We start from the raw sequence: 18,582 nt of genomic DNA on the forward strand, positions 1-18,582 counted from the left end.
TACTCTCCCCACCACACTCTCGCCCACCCCACTCTCCCCACCCCACTCTCCCCACCTCACTCTCCCCACCTCTCCCCACCCCACTCACCCCACCCCACTCACCCCACCTCTCCCCACCCCACTCACCCCACCTCCTCCCCGACTCCCCCCACCCTCACCCACCTCTCCCCCACCCCACTCTCCCCACCCCACTCTCCCCACCCCACTCTCCCCACCTCTCCCCACCCCACTCTCCCCACCTCTCCCCACCCCACTCTCCCCACCTCTCCCCACCCCACTCTCCCCACCTCTCCCCACCCCACTCTCCCCACCTCTCCCCCACCCCACCTCTCCCCACCCCACCCCACTCTCCCCACCTCTCCCCACCCCTCCCCACCCCACTCTCCCCACCTCTCCCCACCCCTCCCCACCCCACTCTCCCCACCTCTCTCTCCCCACCTCTCTCTCCCCACCTCTCCCCACCTCTCCCCACCTCTCCCCACCTCTCCCCACCCCACTCTCCCCACCCCACTCTCCCCACCCCACTCTCCCCACCCCACTCTCCCCACCCCACTCTCCCCACCTCTCCCCACCCCACTCTCCCCACCCCACTCTCCCCACCCCACTCTCCCCCACCCCACTCTCCCCCACCCCACTCTCCCCACCCCACCTCTCCCCACCTCTCCCCACCCCACCTCTCCCCCACCCCACCTCTCCCCACCCCACTCTCCCCACCCCCACTCTCCCCACCCCACTCTCCCCACCCCACTCTCCCCACCCCACTCTCCCCACCTCTCCCCACCTCTCCCCACCCCACTCTCCCCACCTCTCCCCACCCCACTCTCCCCCACCCCACTCTCCCCACCCCACTCTCCCCACCCCACTCTCCCCACCTCTCCCCACCTCTCCCCACCCCACTCTCCCCACTCTCCCCCACTCTCCCCACTCTCCCCACCCCTCCGCACCCACCCCCCCTACCTCCTCACCCACCCCCCCTACCTCCTCACCCACCCCCCCTACCCTCCTCACCCACCCCCCCTACCTCCTCACCCACCCCCCCTACCTCCTCACCCACCCCCCCCTACCTCCTCACCCACCCCCCCTACCCTCCTCACCCACCCCCCCTACCTCTTCACCCACCCCCCCTACCTCTTCACCCACCCCCCCCTACCTCTTCACCCACCCCCCTACCTCCACCCCTCCACCATAGTTGAATATCTGAAGTGCAGTTGCAAAGTTGGGGAAATAGCATGCAAAACAAAACCTCAACAATTCTGGGTTTAATTATTGAAAAGTTTTATTAAGTTCATTAAGTATCCGAGGAACTGCTGTGCATGGATACATGAGTGTTGTGTCCAGCATTCCCGTTAGACAGACAGGCCGAGTCTCTGCTATGCACAGCTAAAGAGATTGTTCCTGGAGAGCCTTGTGGTGAATGAACGCTTGGCTCTCTATTCCACTACTGTATTGTCCATGTGAAGAAGGCAAAGTCACAAGAGTCTGAGCTCAGTCTACTCTTGGTGAATGTTCCCCAAGCGCATCCCAATGTGCATTCCCAATTCATCCATAAATGCAATGTTCCTTTCCACATCGTGATGAGCTCCGCCGCATGATCCAGTTGCCTTCGTTGCTTGAATGCTGACCGTAAGTCTCGAGGATTGTTTTCTCGACGGCATGTTTTACATGAAAAGAAGAAAAGCAAATCAGAGTCAGAGCTTGCCTCCCTCCATCCACTGAAATTACTGTTGCGTACACCTTTTTAAGTTCTGCAGTGAAGGCACCAATTGATAACGTCGCCAATGAAGCACTTATTACCCACCTCAGATGCAGGAATCATCACATCCTTGTGTCATCTCCCTGCACTGCCTCCTTTGCTGGAATACCGTCCTTAAGTGTCAAGGATTGTTTTCTCAAGGGCACATTTTACATGAAAGGAAATAATGGAAGAACATCAGTGTCAGAGCTTCCCTCCCTCCAATGAAATTACTGTTGTGCATGCTTTATGCTCTGCAGTATAGGCCAATGAATCACTTAGTACCCACCTCAGCTGTAGGAGTCAGGATGATGTAACTGCCCCTATCTCGTGATGGTTCAATGCTGCTCTCAGGGAAAACATGAATGATGTGAGGGTGCTGGAAAAAGAAGCACATTTCTTTTGGACTATGAACATAAAGCAGGCCATTTAGCCCAGCTGTTACCTGCTAGTGGTTAGGCTACTCGTGCGTCTTCCCATCCATTCCCATTTAATCCTGCCTACTACTATCAGCATCATCTTCCATTTCTTTCACTCTGATCTGCCTTTGCCTTAAAGCAACACTGAGGATGGAGAATGGTGTGGCTGCACTCCCACCTCACCAGTTGTGTATGCAGCAAGAGCATTCACATTTGTGCTACCACTGGACACAGCATGCTTGTTTCTTTTAGTGCTCAGGTCTCTTCTTGCTGAATGTTCCCCAAGTGCTTGACCCCTTTGGACGCCTTCTCTGCTTGACAGGCAGCAGCTGGCAATTGCGGAGTCTCACAAGGCTCTGCATGGTTGTTTCAAGGGCGGATGGGGAAACATGTGGCTGTGTGTCCACGTGCACTGCTTGGATGGGTGCAGGAACAGGTGACTGTGTAACTGAACAGCAAGGAGAGGGTTCCGCAGGTGGGGGAAGTGGAGCTTTGAACAGGCAGGCGTATGTATGGTCCATCAGATCATTAGGCCAGGGGGTGAAACGCTCAGGATCCATGGATTGTGGCACGCGACTGATGTCCAGCGCGTGGCCACCTCCATCCGAAGGTGCTTCCGGGCAATTGTTGGGCAAATTAATTGGCTCCATCTCATCAGCGTGCACAGAAAAAGGCACTCCCCTTCCGCTCCGCTGCTCCCCCCCTCCCTCCCGACCTCCCTTCACCCCCCCTCCCTCCTCCCCCCTCCTCCTCCCTTCCCTCCTCCCCCCCCTCCTCCCTTCCCCCCCTCCCTCCCTGCCTTGAAATGTTTTCAGACCAACTTAACAACAGGGACTGGAGCACATGCGGTGCCCCAGACAATGTAAATATTTTCAGAGCAACTTACCTTGGAACAATCTCCTCTGTCTAATAAAAATGAAGCAAATGTCCAAAATGACTAAATAATCGAGATAAAATGCCCGACGAAACCTCTCCTATTTTCAAAAAACTCGCGCAGAAGCTTTCAGAAGATTGACGCACATGCGCACACGGTCTCAGGCCCTCTGCGCATGTGCTGCGGTCCGGATGGCCAGGACCAGTTTGCGCATGCGCAGAGACAAACCTGGCGTGTTCCCCGAGGAAGATGACGTTACGCGATGACGTCCTCTGCGCATGCGCAAACTGGTCCTGGCCATCCGGACCGCAGCACATGCGCAGAGGGCCTGAGACCATGTGCGCATGTGCGCACCGCAGCGCATCCTGATGATGTAGCGTTGTCATCAATCACTTTGTTATAAATAATGGTGGCTTTTGTCTTGCTCCCTTATTCTTAATAGTTTCTGTTAATCTGATTTTGCTCTTTAGGATTCGTGGACTCCTGAGCTGAAAATGAGACTGCAAAAATTTCTGTCTACAAGTTTGAAAGTGACCAATGTCCCAAGGCTGCTCTCTTTATTTGTATCCTTTTGGACATCTTACTCTCAAGAAAAAAACGCATGATTCTTGTGGCTAGAATTTAGTTCTAAAAAGGTGTGTGTATGGAGAGGGAGGAGGAGGAAACTGGCAAAGTATCATGAATGGCTGCCCTTACTGTATCAAAGAACTAACGTACAAGTAGAGTTCCTCAGTTGAACTGCTGTTTATGGTTTCCCATTATTACTATTCATTGATCCGTTTCAATCAATATACTTGGAAAGAAACAAAATATATCCTGAATAGATATGATGTATTATCTTACGTTGTAAATTCCCTTGCTTGGATTACAGCACCTGAAAATATTTCCCAGTGTGAAACCATTGTTAATAAGGACAAGGATGCACCTGGCACGCAATCTACTAGAAGTCAGACCGAATTATGATAACATGTAGCTCACTGGTAATGTCAGTTCTGGAATATGGTGTGCAGTTTTGGTCACCCCACTTGAAGACCAAAATAGGTGCATTGAAAATTGTTCAGAGATGAGTGCTAAAACCTGAGGTGACAAAGTTATCAAGAAAAATAAATTCTTAATTTTGTTGGAGAAAAGAAGGCTGAAAGGAAACAATGCAGGTTTTTAAAATAATATAACAGGATTAGAGAAACAGGCTATTTAGCTTGGAGCACAGGATTTAAGGGTTCATTTTCAACATTCATAAGCCTAAGCAAGATCAGAGATTAGACCATTCTTTTTTTCTCTGCAGGTTTATACTGACTATCAGAAAATGTAATTGCGTCATTTCATATGTATAAAAATGAACTGGCTCAATACGTGTTAAGGAGGGGTTTGGTAGAGAGAGATCAGTTAGAGCGTAACAGTATTGGTTGGATGGGATAGTTAATCTCTCGGAGCCATACATAAACTGGAGGAAGTCAGCTTGATGCCTAGAATATCCTTTTCCTGTTCAAAGCTTTTAGAGTCATAGGCCAGTATTTTATGGGCCCCAATGAGGCGGGGATGGAGTTGGGGGGGCACAAGAGGATCCATCACCAAGTGATCTTCCAGGGGGTGGGATAGGCTGACAACGGTCTTCCTGCTCAGAGGCCAAATGAGGCCCTTAAATGGCCTATTAAGGGCCTGGTCCCGCCGCCAATGGGATCTTACCAGCAGTGGCAGGGGGAGGATGCCTCGCAACACTAAGCGCCCGCTCTGCGGGCTTGAGGTGGGTTGTGGGGTGGGGGGAGGTGGTGTGCGCTCCTCCATGGGCAATTTGTTGCCCACAGAGGACCCCCACTGGGAGCAACTTTACCGCCCCCCCCCCGGGACTTCTCCTCCTCCCCCTGGACTTTGCAACCATCCCCCCAACCCCATTAGGTCTTCCGGACTAGCCCCGGTGATCCCCGCCTCCCCTATCTCTTGTCAGAGCTTCCAGCGCTGCGCCTGGTTCCGAGGCCTCTGCAGTACTGGCAGTGGCTACCGTTCCCGGTGGCGCTGCCAATACTGCTGAGCTACCAGCCCTCTGCTTGGCCGGCAGCTCATGGAGGCGGGATCCTTGTCTTTAAAGGGATGGGGATCTCGGCTCGTAAATCTTTTATTGTAAACATTGGAGGATCACTTCAGGGGGCAGCGAAAATGCAGAGGTGGGGTTCCCCCCACCTTTTCGGCCCGGTGCTGGGAGCCCTGCCTCCTACACAAAATCCAGCCCAGACTCATTTACGGCACAGACAGAGGCCATTCGGCCCATCATGCCAGCTTTCGATCGCTGTAGTCCTGCAAGTTTATTTCCTTCAAGCGGCCATCCAATTTCCTTTTGAAGGCTTTGATTGCCTCTGCTTCCTCCACCCTTGTGGGCAGCAGGTTCCAAGCCATTACCACCCCTGCATCTCTTGTCCAAAACCGTCAATCTGTGTCCCCTAGTCCCTGTACCATTAGTTAATGGGAACAGTTATTCCTTGTCTAACTTATCTTCTTCTTTGGCCTCCTTGTCTCTGGAGACAATAGGTAAGTACCTGGAGGTGGTCAGTGGTTTGTGGAGCAGCGCCTGGAGTGGCTCTAAAGGCCACTCTAACTTACCTAAACCTGTCATAATCTTGTCATAATCTTGTACACCTCCATCAATCTCCCCTCAATCTCCTTTGTTCGAAAGAGAACAGCCCCAGCTTTTCCAACCTAACCTTGTAACTAAAATCTCCTATCCCTGGAATCATTCTGGTAAATCTCCTTTGCACCCTCTCAAGGCCCCTCACATCCTTCCTAAAGTGTGGTGACCAGAACTGGATGCAATACTCCAGTTGGGGCTTAATCAGAGCATTATAAAGGTTCAGCATAACTTCCTTGCTTTTATACTCAGTGCCTCTATTTATGAAGCCCAAGATCCCATATGCTTTACTAAGCGCTCTCTCAATATGTCTTGCCACCTTCAAAGATGCACATGCACCCCCAGCTGCCTCTGTTCCTGCACACTCTGCAGAACTGTGCCATTAAGTATATATTGCCTCTCCCTGTTCCTTCTGCCAGAATGCATCACTTCACACTTCTCTGTATTAAATTCCATCTGCCTTCTGTCTGCCCATTTTGCTAGCCTATCTATATCCTTTTGCAGGTGGTTCATATCATCCTCACTATTTGTCACTCCTCCAAGTTTGGTGTCATTGGCAAATTTTGAGATTCTACTCTGTATTCCAAGATCCAAGTCACTTATATATAGCAAAAAACAGTGGTTCCAGCACTAGCCCTTTGGGAATACCACTGTCTACCATCCTCCAGTCTGAAAAACAACCATTAACTTCAACTCGCTGTTTTCTGTCCTTAAGCCAATTTTTTTTATCCATTTGGACATAGACCCTCCTATTCCATGAGCCACAATTTTGTAAACCAGCCTTTTATGTGTTACCTTAATGAAGCACTTTCTTAAAATCCATATAAACAACATCCACCACATTCCCTTCTTCAACCTTCTCTGTTACTTCATCAAAAAATTCAATTATATTAGTCATGTGTGATCTGCCTTTTACAAATCCGTGTGGATTTGCTGGTAACTTGCTGGTAATCCTTAATTAACTTGAACTTCTCAAAGTGCCTGTTAATTTTTTTTTCTCCCCCCTCCCCCCCCCCCCCCGATTATTGTTTCTAAAACCTTACCCATCACTGATGTGAAAACTAACTGACCTGTAGTTGCTAGGAATGTCCATACACCCTTTCTTGAATAAGGGTGTCACATTTGCCACGCTCCAATTCTCTGGCACCTCCCCTATATCAAGGAAATATTGGAAGATTATGGCAAGCCCTTCTGCTAACTCCATCCCCACTTCCTTTAGCAAACTGGTATGCAAGCCATCCGGACCTGGTGATTTATCTACCCTAAGCATAGTTAGTCATTTTAGTACCTCCCCCCTCTCAATTTTTACCCTATCCACTGCTTATAGAGTCATAGAGTCATACAGCACAGAAACAGGCCCATCATGTCCGTGCCGGCCATCAAGCACGTATTTATTCTAATCCAATTTTCCAGCACTTGGCCCGTAGCCTTGTATGCTATGGTGTTTCAGGTGCTCATCTAAATACTCCTTAAATGTTGTGAGGGTTGCTGCCTCTACCTTCTCTTTCGGCAGTGTGTTTCAGATTCCAACCACCCTCTGGGTGAAAAGGTTTTTCCTCAAATCCCCTCCAAACCTCCTGCTCCTTACCTTAAATCTATGTCCCCTGGTTACTGACACCTCCGCTAAGGGGAAAAGCTTCTTCCTATCTACCATAATTATGCCTCTCATAATTTTGTATACCTCAATCAGGTCCTCCCCTCAGCCTTCTCTGCTCCAAGGAAAACAACCCTATCCTATCCAGTCTCTCTTCACAGCTGAAATGCTCCAGCCCAGGCAACATCCTGGTGAATCTCCTCTGCTCGCTCTCCAGTGTAATCACACCCTTCCGATAATGTGGTGCCCAGAACTGGACATAATACTCTGGCTGTGGCCTAACTAGCATTTTATACAGCTCCATCATAACCTCCCTGCTCTTATATTCTATGCCTCGGCTAATAAAGGCAAATATCCCATATGCCTGCCTAACCACCTTATCTACCTTTGCTGCTGCCTTCAATGATCTATGGACAAGTACACCAAGGTCCCTCTGACCCTCTGTACTTTCTAGGGTCCTACCATCCATTGTATATTCCCTTGCCTTGTTAGTCCTCTCAAAATGCATCACCTCACACTTCTCAGGATTAAATTCCATTTTCTACTGCTCTGCCCAGCCCATCTGTATCGTCCTGTAATCTAAGGCTTTCCTCCACACTATTTATGACACCACCAATGTTAATGTGATCTGTGAACTTATTGATCATAGCTCCTATATTCACATCTAAGTCATTAATGTACACTACAAACAGCAAGGGTCCCAGCACCGATTCCTCTGGTACACCACGGTCACAGGCTTCCAATTGCAAAAACAACCCTCGACCATCACCTTCTGCCTCCTACCACTAAGCCAATTTTGAATCTAATTTGCCAATTTGCTGTGGATCCCATGGGCTCTTACCTTCTTCACCAATCTCCCATTCAGCCTTACTGAAATCCATCAACTGCTTTACCCTCATCGACACACCTAGTCACCTGCTCGAAAAATTCAATTGAGTTTGTTAGATATGATCTCCCCCTGACAAAGCCATGCTGACTATCCTTGATTAATCCCTGCCTTTCCAAGTGGAGAATAGTCCTGTCCCTCAGAATTTTTTCCAATAGTGGAATAATTCCAGGTAATTATAGACCGGTGAGCCTGACGTCAGTGGTAGGGAAGCTGCTGGAGAAGATACTGAGGGATAGGATCTATTCCCATTTGGAAGAAAATGGGCTCATCAGTGATAGGCAACATGGTTTTGTGCAGGGAAGGTCATGTCTTACCAACTTAATAGAATTCTTTGAGGAAGTGACAAAGTTGATTGATGACGGAAGGGCTGTCGATGTCATATACATGGACTTCAGTAAGGCGTTTGATAAGGTTCCCCATGGCAGGCTGATGGAGAAAGTGAAGGCGCTTGGGGTCCAAGGTGTACTAGCTAGATGGATAAAGAACTGGCTGGGCAACAGGAGACAGAGAGTAGCAGTAGAAGGGAGTTTCTCAAAATGGAGACGTGTGACCAGTGGTGTTCCACAGGGATCCGTGCTGGGACCACTGTTGTTTGTGATATACATTAATGATTTGGAGGAAAGTATAGGTGGACTGATTAGCAAATTTGCAGACGACACTAAGATTGGTGGAGTAGCAGATAGTGAAGGGGACTGTCAGAGAATACAGCAGAATATAGATAGATTGGAGAGTTGGGCAGAAAAATGGCAGATGGAGTTCAATCAGGGCAAATGCGAGGTGATGCATTTTGGAAGATCCAATTCAAGAGTGAACTATACAGTAAATGGAAAAGTCCTGGGGAAAATTGATGTCCAGAGAGATTTGGGTGTTCAGGTCCACTGTTCCCTGAAGGTGGCAACGCAGGTAAATAGAGTGGTCAAGAAGGCATACGGCATGCTTTCCTTCATCGGACGGGGCATTGAGTACAAGAGTTGGCAGGTCATGTTACAGTTGTATAGGACTTTGGTTCGGCCACATTTGGAATACTGCGTACAGTTCTGGTCGCCACATTATCAAAAGGATGTGGATGCTTTGGAGAGGGTGCAGAGGAGGTTCACCAGGATGTTGCCTGGTATGGAGGGCGCTAGCTATGAAGAGAGGTTGAGTAGATTAGGATTATTTTCATTAGAAAGACGGAGGTTGAGGGGGGACCTGATTGAGGTGTACAAAATCATGAGAGGTATAGACAGGGTGGATAGCAAGAAGCTTTTTCCCAGAGTGGGGGTTTCAATTACTAGAGGACACGAGTTCAAAGTGAAAGGGGAAAAGTTTAGGGGGGATATGCGTGGAAAGTTCTTTACGCAGAGGGTGGTGGGCACCTGGAACGCATTGCCAGCGGAGGTGGTAGATGCGGGCACGATGGAGTCTTTTAAGATGTATCTAGACAGATACATGAATGGGCAGGAAGAAAAGAGATACAGAAGCTTAGAAAATAGGCGACATGTTTAGAGAGAGGCTCTGGATCGGCGCAGGCTTGGAGGGCCGAAGGGCCTGTTCCTGTGCTGTAATTATCTTTGTTCTTTGTACCAGTAATGTTAGACTCACCAGCCTGTAATTACCTGGTTTACCCCTGCTACTCTTCTTGAATAATGGTACCACATTCGCTGTTCTCCAGTCCTCTGGTATCTCTCCTGTGGCCAGACAGGATTTGAAAATTTGTGTCAGAGCCTCTGCTATCTCCTCCCTTGCCTCACATAACAGCCTGGGACACATCTCGTGAGCCTGGGGATTTATCCACTTTTAAGTTCTCAAAAACCTCTAATACCTCCTCCCTTTCAATGCTAATTTGTTCGAGTATATCACAGTCCCCCTCCCTGATCTCAACCCCCACATCGTCCTTCTCCATAGTGAACACAGATGAAAAGTAATCATTGAAAACCTCACCTACGTCCTCCGGCTCCACACACACGTTGCCACTTTGGTCCCTAATGGGCCCTACTTTTTCTTACTATCCTCTTGCCCTTAATATACTTACAAACCGCCTTGGGATTTTCCTTTATCTTGCCCGCCAGTGTTTTATCATGCCCCCTCTTCGCTCTCCTAATGACTTATTTAAGTACCCCCTTACACTTTCTATACTCCTCTAGGGCCTCCACTGTTTTGAGCACTGTGAATCTGCCATAAGCCTCCTTTTTTTTTCCCTTATCTAATCCTCTATATCCCTTGACATCCAGAGTTCCCTGGACTTGTTGGTCCTACCCTTCACCTTTATTCGAACATGTTGGCCCTGAACTCTCACTATTTCCTTTTTGAATGACTCCCACTGGTCTGATGTAGGCTTTCCTACGTAGCTGCTCCCAGTCCACTTTGACAAGATCCTGTTTTATCATATTGAAATTGGCCTTCCTCCAATTCAGTGCCTTTATTTCAGGTCCATCTTAGTCCTTTTCCATAACTAACTTAAATCTTAGAGTTACGGTCACTAGCCCCTAAATGCTCCCCCACTGACAGATCGACCACTTGTCTGGCTTCATTCACTAAGATTAGGTCCAGTACTGCCCCTTCTCTTGTCGGACTTTCTACGTGCTGGCTCAAAAAGCTCTCCTGTATGCATTTTAAGAATTCCGTCCCCTTTATTTATTTATATTTATTGACACAGCACTGAAACAGGCCCTTCGGCCCACCGAGTCTGTGCCGACCAAGAACCACCCATTTAAACTAACCCTACAGTAATCCCATATTCCCTACCACCTACCTGCACTAGGGGCAATTTACAATGGTTAATTTACCTATCACCTGCACATCTTTGGCGGTGGAAGGAAACCGGAGCACCCGGCGAAAACCCACGCGGTCACAGGGAGAACTTGCAAACTCTGCACAGGCAGTACCCAGAATTGAACCCGGGTCTCTGGAGCTGTGAGGCTGCGGTGCTAACCACTGCGCCATTGTGCCGTCCCAAGCCTTTTGCAGTAAGACTATCCCATTTTAATATTGGAGAATTTGAAATCCCCTACTATTATTACCCTATTATTTTTACACCTCTCTGAGATTTGCCTACATATTTGCTCCTCTATCTCTCCCTGACTGTTTGGAGGCCTGTAGTACGCTCCCAGCTAAGTGATTGCCCCCTTTTTCTTTTTAGGTTCTACCCATATGGCCTCATTTGAGGAACCTTCTAAGATATCACTGCAGTAATTGACTCCTTGATCAATAATGCAATGCCACCTCCTCTTTTACACCCACCCCGTCACGCTTGAAAATTCTACACCTTGGAATATTGAGCTGCTAGTCCTACCCTACTCTCAACCATGTCTCTGGGATAGCAATAATATCTCATTTCCATGTGTTAATCAGCGCCCTCAATTCATCTGCCTTACATGTAGGAGTACTTGCGTTAAAATTGATGCAATCCAGCCTTGCTTTTTTCTCTTGTGCCTTAACCGGCCTATATTTGCTCTGCCTTCCAGACTGACTTAGTTTCTCTTCTATATTTAGCTGTGCATCACCCCCTACTGTACCTCCACTCTGTATCCCACCCCACTGCCAAAATGGTTTAAACCCCCTCTCAACAGCACCGGCAAACCTCCCTGCAAGGATGTTGGTCCCATTCCAGTGCAGATGCAACCCGTCTGAATTGTACAGGCCCCACCTTCGCCAGAAACCGACCCAGTGATCAAGGAAACTAAATTCAGCCATGCATTCATCTGCTCTATCCTGCTATTCCTATACTCACAAAAAATAGAGACAAATATATGCTAAGTGCCACTTCCTTTGTGAGCACTGATACAAAGTACTCATTAAGTATATTAGTTTTTCCATATACCTCTAATCTTTGCCTATCTCTATCTTTGTCCCTAATAGGCCCCACTCCATCTCTTACTACCCGCTTACTATTTACATGACGGTAGAAAATTTATGGGTTCCCTTTTATGTTAACTGCCATTCTATTCTCACATTTTCTCTTTGCCAATCTTATTTTCCTCTTCACCTGTCCCCTCAGCTTATTGTATAAGGCCTGGTTCTCACTTGAAGAATTCACATGACATGCATCATACACTCTCTTTTTTTGTTTCATCATAATATCTATCTCCCTCATCATCCAAGGAGCCCTGTTTTTGATTCCCTTACTTTTTGCCTTTGTTGGAATGTACTAGCCTGTACCTCAAGCATCATCTTTAAAGATAACCCATTGTTCTGATACAGCTCTTCCTGTCAATCTTTGGTTCCATTCTACCCTGACTAGGTCCTTTCTCATCACATTGAAATTAGTACTCTTCTATTCTCGATGTTCTACCTTATTTTGTTCCTTGCTTTTCTGCATTACTAGTCTAAAGCTTATGATACGATGATCAGTCTTACCCAAGTGGCCCCCGACCGACACTTGGTCCACTTGGCCCACCTCATTTCCCAGCACCAGATCCAGCAGTGCCTCCTTTCTAGTTGGGCTAAGAGCAAATTGATCAAGGAAGTTTTGTATTCTTTCAAAATCATACAATGTTTTTATATCTTTATTTACTGCACATTGCGTTTTGAAAGGAGCAATTAATTGACACCTACATATGTTGAAGGGCTTGTGAAATAGTTCTTTAATTTAACCTGTTTGCCTTGTTCAGTATGCCTAAGTTGTACATGTAGCTGGATTTGAGACAATAGTTAACTGCCGATGTACTACATTTTCACAAACAGTGTGTCATCAATTTTAAAAACTGTATGAACAGGCTGAGACACCCTTTCCCAAGATGCCTCTGACTGCACTGGTATTGGAGGTAAACCTGTAAATGAGATGGCATGTGGATATAGAGCATCAACCACACAACTTTGTAGACAGCTTTTCACATAATATAGTGTAGTAGTAGGAAAAAGCAGTTATTAATTGTTTTGCAAGCCCTATAAAATTGTAACATATTAGTATTGGATTAAAAGCAGTAGTCCTTAACTTGTCATTCAAAGAAAGAAAATGGACAGGGTTCCAAAGGTAATATCTCCCAATTTATCATGTGGCTTTTAACATTGTTGTTCCATTATTTCTACAGAGTTGTAAAATTGTGATTGGTCAGTGCATTTGCATTGCCAAAAACTTCTGTCTGTTTTTAGATGAAAGGTTAAACAGATTTTAAAAATTATTACTGTTTTCAAATGGTTGTTGACTAGGCTTTTTGGATTGCGTCTGAATTGTGAAGGCAAATCTTTGAAACTACAGCTATAAACTGAAAATAAGGAGATTGTTTACTGGCAGCACCCATAGTCAGGAAATTGCTACTAAATTATGTTCCTCTAGTTACAAAGCATTTACGACTAGAGTTTGATAATCTGATCCTGTTGCTGTGGCAGAGGAACTGCTGTTCTTTGGCCACTGTTCCTGCTTCCAGCCTGTAAGATGATCTTGTACTAGAATCCAAGATCAGGTTACTACAAATTATTGTGTCCAGAGACCTGGTCTTATAACCTGGAGTCTGTGAGTTCAATTCCCACCATGGCAATTTGAGAAATTGACTTCAGTTTAAAAGAAATTCTGGCGGTACGAAACGGGTGAAAATGACCGTGAAGCTGTTGGATTGTCAGGAAAATCCAACCAGTTCACTAATGTCCTTTAAAGAAGGAAACCTCCTGCCATTACCCAGTCTGGCATGTATGTGACTCTAGCATCTGTTTAATGCAGCACTGAGATGAAAGTCTAATCTCTTTATTTGTAAAAGTCTTGAATGAAGAACATTTGATCTGCAATGCAGATCCACAACACAAGCCTGTTCATAATTCGCAAGAAAGTTATAGAGCTACTGGGAGGGTGCAGGAAGGTAGCAAATGGGCTCGCCCGCTTGTGCAGTAGGATTATTCTTCTGATACTGCATTATCACGTTGCCGGGAGTGTTTGCTTTTCAAAGAGGCTAAAGTATCTACTCCCCAGCACTCTAATAAACCTTTGTGAAAAGAAAAATAAACTTAATAAATGAACAATCTGATCTATTATGTAGACTTCTTTTAGAAAAAAAGTGCACATGAAACTAATTTTGAAAAGGTTCGTCCTTTATCTGTTTTTATCTTTTTAACTTATCGTCTTTTTACCACATTCAATATAAATTTCATGGAGTATCTGACTTTTTAAAAATGGTTTATTGTCTTTACTAATTAAACAAAAATAGTTAAACTGGAAGCAGTCTGGTCTGTAAATATTTGCTTCAGAACTCTTACAGATGTAGATGGTAGTCTTGGTGCTGCCAGACACTTGAATCTTTCAGTCTTGCCTGTTATGAGTGTTGCCAGGCTTGACTAGTCTTGTAGGTAAATTACCTTACAATAAAAGAAGGATTTTGGAAGAAGGGAAGACTTATCTCAACACAATAGCACAATTTTGTTGATTGTAAAGACTGGTGGTCATAGAGAAATCTACTTCTCAGACTGTCCCTCTGTTTGAACAGAAGAAATCTATGTTAAAGTTAGCAACTGCATGGCAGAAGAATGTACATCTGATTTTTAGGTTTGATAATTAGGCATATTTGTAGTAGTTTCTTCTTGTTCTGGTCCATGAAGATAATTCATTCATAAGAATGTTGCTGTATTGTTTATCAAAATTATACTTGTGCTTAAATTTGCTACTTAAAGTTTTGTTGTATGGGGAGAAAAGGTGGTGCAGTGAGTTAGAATACATTCTGTCATTTCTGTTGGTTCTGGTCATGAATAGAAAGATAGAAGTTTCCTTCTTGAAATGAGAAACAGTTGACGACAAGTTGACTGTTACAATTTGTATATAATTTACTAGTAAGATGGAAATTTCACTCAGAAAGTAAAAGGATTGCCAGTGAAGAAATGGACTTGGCACATGACAACTAGTGCAGCAGAAGTTGGTTTTCTGAGACTGATGATAAAGCACATATTGAGACAAAATAGGAGGAGCTTTATTCTACATTTAACTTTTATTTTCCTAACTCAATAATGTGTGATTTCTGACAGTGACAAGTAGAAAAATGTATATTTCCAAGAATAAGCATTTCTAAATTAATAAAGGAAAACAAGTGAAAGTTGCAATAACTGTAATTTATGATCATGCAATATCCATGCCTGAAAAACATATTGCATGGTAGAACATATATAAAATCTGTTGGACCGGGTAGGTGACCTTGCACCTTTGGATAGATGATTAGTGAACAGGTGCAAATACAATGAAAGTGAGAATGAAGTAAGATCACAAGATAATCAGGAATGAATGGGATAGATTCATCTATGTTAAATTTGGAAGGTGAGCACTGCAGTGCACCTTGAAAATACAGTAAGTATCAACCAAGTTTATTACAAGTAGAAAGACTTGACCACCATGCACATATTGTCGGATGCATAATATATATTCTACTTTGAAATTACCACCCACTTCTGAAATTGGCAGGTACAGCACAAGTAATTTTACCATTAATTCTTTGGAAGAACATAATGTTGGACGTCTCCAAATGTTTGCTGCTCAAATTGTTTGGAGTATTTGTAGATCTGAAAGACAGATACCAATATATTTACTTCGCAAATTACAGATGTGAACTTTCAGTCAAACAAGGATGTTATCTTTCGGAGGCTAGGGTGCAGTCTGTGTATGCACACCACCCATCTAAAGTTAACATCCTTGTTAAGTATACTTTTTATGAGCTTTTCTTTTTAAAAAGAAAAAAACCTTTTCTGTACCCTTTTATTTAAAGATCCTTTTTGGGGAAAAGATAGTCACAGAGTGATAAAGTCAGTACAGCACAAAGGAGGCTATTGGCTAACTAACAGAAAGCAGAGTCGGAATAAATGGGTTATTTTCAGGTTGGCAAACTGTAACTAGTGGGATGCCACAAGAATCAGTGCTTGAGGTCTTAACTGTTTACAATCTACATTAATGATTTTGATGAAGGGACCAAATGTATTGTAACCAAATTTGCCGACGATACAAAGATAGGTAGGAAAGCAAGTTGTGAGGAGGACACAGAGTCTGCCAAGGGCTATTGATAGGTTAAGTGAGTGGTGAAAAAAATCTGGCAGATGGAGCATATTGCAGGAAAATTTTGAGGTTGTCCACTTTGGTGGGAAGAATAGAAAAGCAGAATATGTTTTGAATGGAGAGAGACTGCAGAATACTGTGGTACAGAGGGATCTGTGTGTTGTACATGAATCACAAAAAGTTAGCACGCAGGTAGAGCCAGTAATCAGGAAGGCAAATGAATTGTTGGCCATTATTGCAAGGGGGATGGAGTATAACAGTAGGGAAGTCTTGCTACAACTGTACAGGGTGTTCGTGAGTCCACACCATACACTTTTGGTCTCCTTATTTAAGGAGGGATATACGGATTGGAGGCAGTTCAGAGAAGGTTCATTAGGTTGATTGCTGGGATGAAGGTGTTGCCTTTTGCGGAAAGATTGAGCAGGTTGGGTCTCTATTCATTGGACATTAGAAGAATGAGAGATGATCCTATTGAAACATAGAAGATTCTGAGGGAGCTTGGCAGGGTAGATACTGAGAAGATATTTCTCCTTGTGGGGAAATCAAGAACTATAGACACTGTTTCAAAATAAGGGTTCTCCCAGTTAAGACAGAGATGAGGAGGAATTTCCACTGAGGATAGTTAATCTTTGGAATTCTTTGCCCCGGAGAGCAGTGGAGGCTGGGCCATTGAATATATTCAAGGCTGAGCTAGACAGAGTTTTGATCTACAAGGGAGTAAAGGGTTATAGGAGGCAGCCAGGAAAATGGAATTAAGGCCACAATCATATCAGCCATAAACTTATTGAATGGTGGAGCAGGCTCAAGAGGCCAAATGGCCTACTCTTGCTCCTATTTCTTATGTTCTTTTTGGGCCCATGGAGTCCATGCCGGCTCTCAAAAAAACAATTCAGCCAGTATTCTCATGAATACGCTACAGGTGATACTTTAAATGAAGAATTGAATATCAGCCTCATTTCTAGTGCCCTATGGTCTCTGGTTCTCCAATAGAATATACCCGACTTATTTTTGCATGGAGCTAAAAGGAATTGGTCTTTCAGTGTGCATTATTTCCAGATATGTTAATCTTGGAGATGTGTTCGGCATAATGTTTGTGGTCAACAGCTAATGCAATGATAGAAGCTTGTTTATTTTTAAGTGCCATTACATTCCTAAATCCAAACTGCATACACTTAGCACATTTGAGTTCCCTGCATGTGGATGTCTGTTATTTCTTGAGAATGAAAAGAGGAGCTCGAGGGACCTAAAATATGTGATTTAATTGATATTTGATTTTGACAACGGCAAGGATATTCCAATTATAATGAGCTGATAGAATTGGAAATTGTTGCATTCTTGAACTTAGGAGTATTTTTTAGAAAAAGTGATGTATAGTGAAGAATACATTTCATTTAAAAAAGATAGACTGGGGTATTTTCTTGTATGATCATTGTGTTAACATTGTATTAACAGAATTGTTGCAACAACTTCAGCAACAGTTAGTAGAGACTGAGAGAAAAGCAGCAACATACATGAAGAGATACAGCAAGATGCAAGAGGATTACCACAGCCTGATTGGAGTCACTGCAGAACTGGTAGATTCTTTGGAAGCTACAGTAAATGGAAAAATGGTAAGATTTCTCCATCGCCATTCCTGGCTATGAGCTGTCCCATTGGTAGGACAGACCCACCAGAGATGGCAGCACATTGATATACAGTTGGGAGGGAGTGTCGCTGGGAGTCCTCAACATTGTCTCCGGGCCCCATGAAGTCTCATGGCATCCAGTCAAACATGGGCAAGGAAATCACATGCTCATTACCAGCTACTGCCCTCCCTCAGCTGATGAATCAGTACTCCTCCCTGTTGGAAACTATTGAAGAAGCAGTGAGGACAGCAAGGGCACAGAATGTACTCTGAGTGAGGAACTGCAATATGCATCACCAAGATGGGCTCAGTATTACCACTACTGACTGACCTGGTTGTGTCCTGAAGGACATAGCTGGCAGACTGGCCCTGTGGCAGGTGATGAGAGTACCAACACAAGGGAAAAATGTATTTGACCTCATCCTCACCAATCCACCAGTCGCAGATGTATCTGTCCATGACAGTATTGGTAGGCGTGACCACCGCACAGTCCTTGTAGAGAAGAAGTCCCATCTTCATAATGAGGACACCCTACAGCCCTCCATCGTGTTGTGTAGCACTACCACCATGCTAAATGGGATAGATTCAGAACAGATCTAACAGCTGAAAACTGGGCAACCATAAGGCAGTGTGAACCATCAGCCGAGGCAGAATTGTATTCCACCACAGTCTAACCTCATGGCCCAGCATATCCCTCACTCTACCATTGCCATCAAGTCAGGGGATAAACCCGGGTTCAATGAGTAGTGTAGGAGAGCATGCCAGGAACAGCACCAGGCATACCTAAAAATGAGATGCCAACTTGGTGAAGCTACAACACAAGACTACATGCATGCTAAACAGTGGAAGCAGCATGTTATAGACAGAGTTAAGCGATCCACCATTAAC

At 45.2% G+C, this 18,582-nt stretch overlaps 1 protein-coding gene across 7 annotated transcripts in view; it reads left to right on the forward strand.

Moving 5' to 3' along the window:
- Window positions 1-18,582, forward strand: part of LOC137375320 (lisH domain-containing protein ARMC9) — a 143,637-nt gene that overhangs the window by 40,062 nt on the left and 84,993 nt on the right. For all 7 annotated transcript variants that reach the window (XR_010975986.1, XM_068042296.1, XM_068042302.1 and 4 more), the window contains exons 7-9: window positions 3,496-3,588; window positions 13,058-13,082; window positions 17,523-17,680. Coding sequence is in view for 6 of the 7 variants with exons in the window: in XM_068042296.1 (XP_067898397.1) it covers window positions 3,496-3,588; window positions 13,058-13,082; window positions 17,523-17,680 (276 nt within the window). In the remaining variant the exon portion in view is untranslated. The remainder of the gene's footprint in view (window positions 1-3,495; window positions 3,589-13,057; window positions 13,083-17,522; window positions 17,681-18,582) is intronic.

The sequence above is a fragment of the Heterodontus francisci genome, chromosome 11 (assembly GCF_036365525.1).
Source record: "Heterodontus francisci isolate sHetFra1 chromosome 11, sHetFra1.hap1, whole genome shotgun sequence".
NCBI classification, from domain to species: Eukaryota; Metazoa; Chordata; class Chondrichthyes; order Heterodontiformes; family Heterodontidae; genus Heterodontus; species Heterodontus francisci.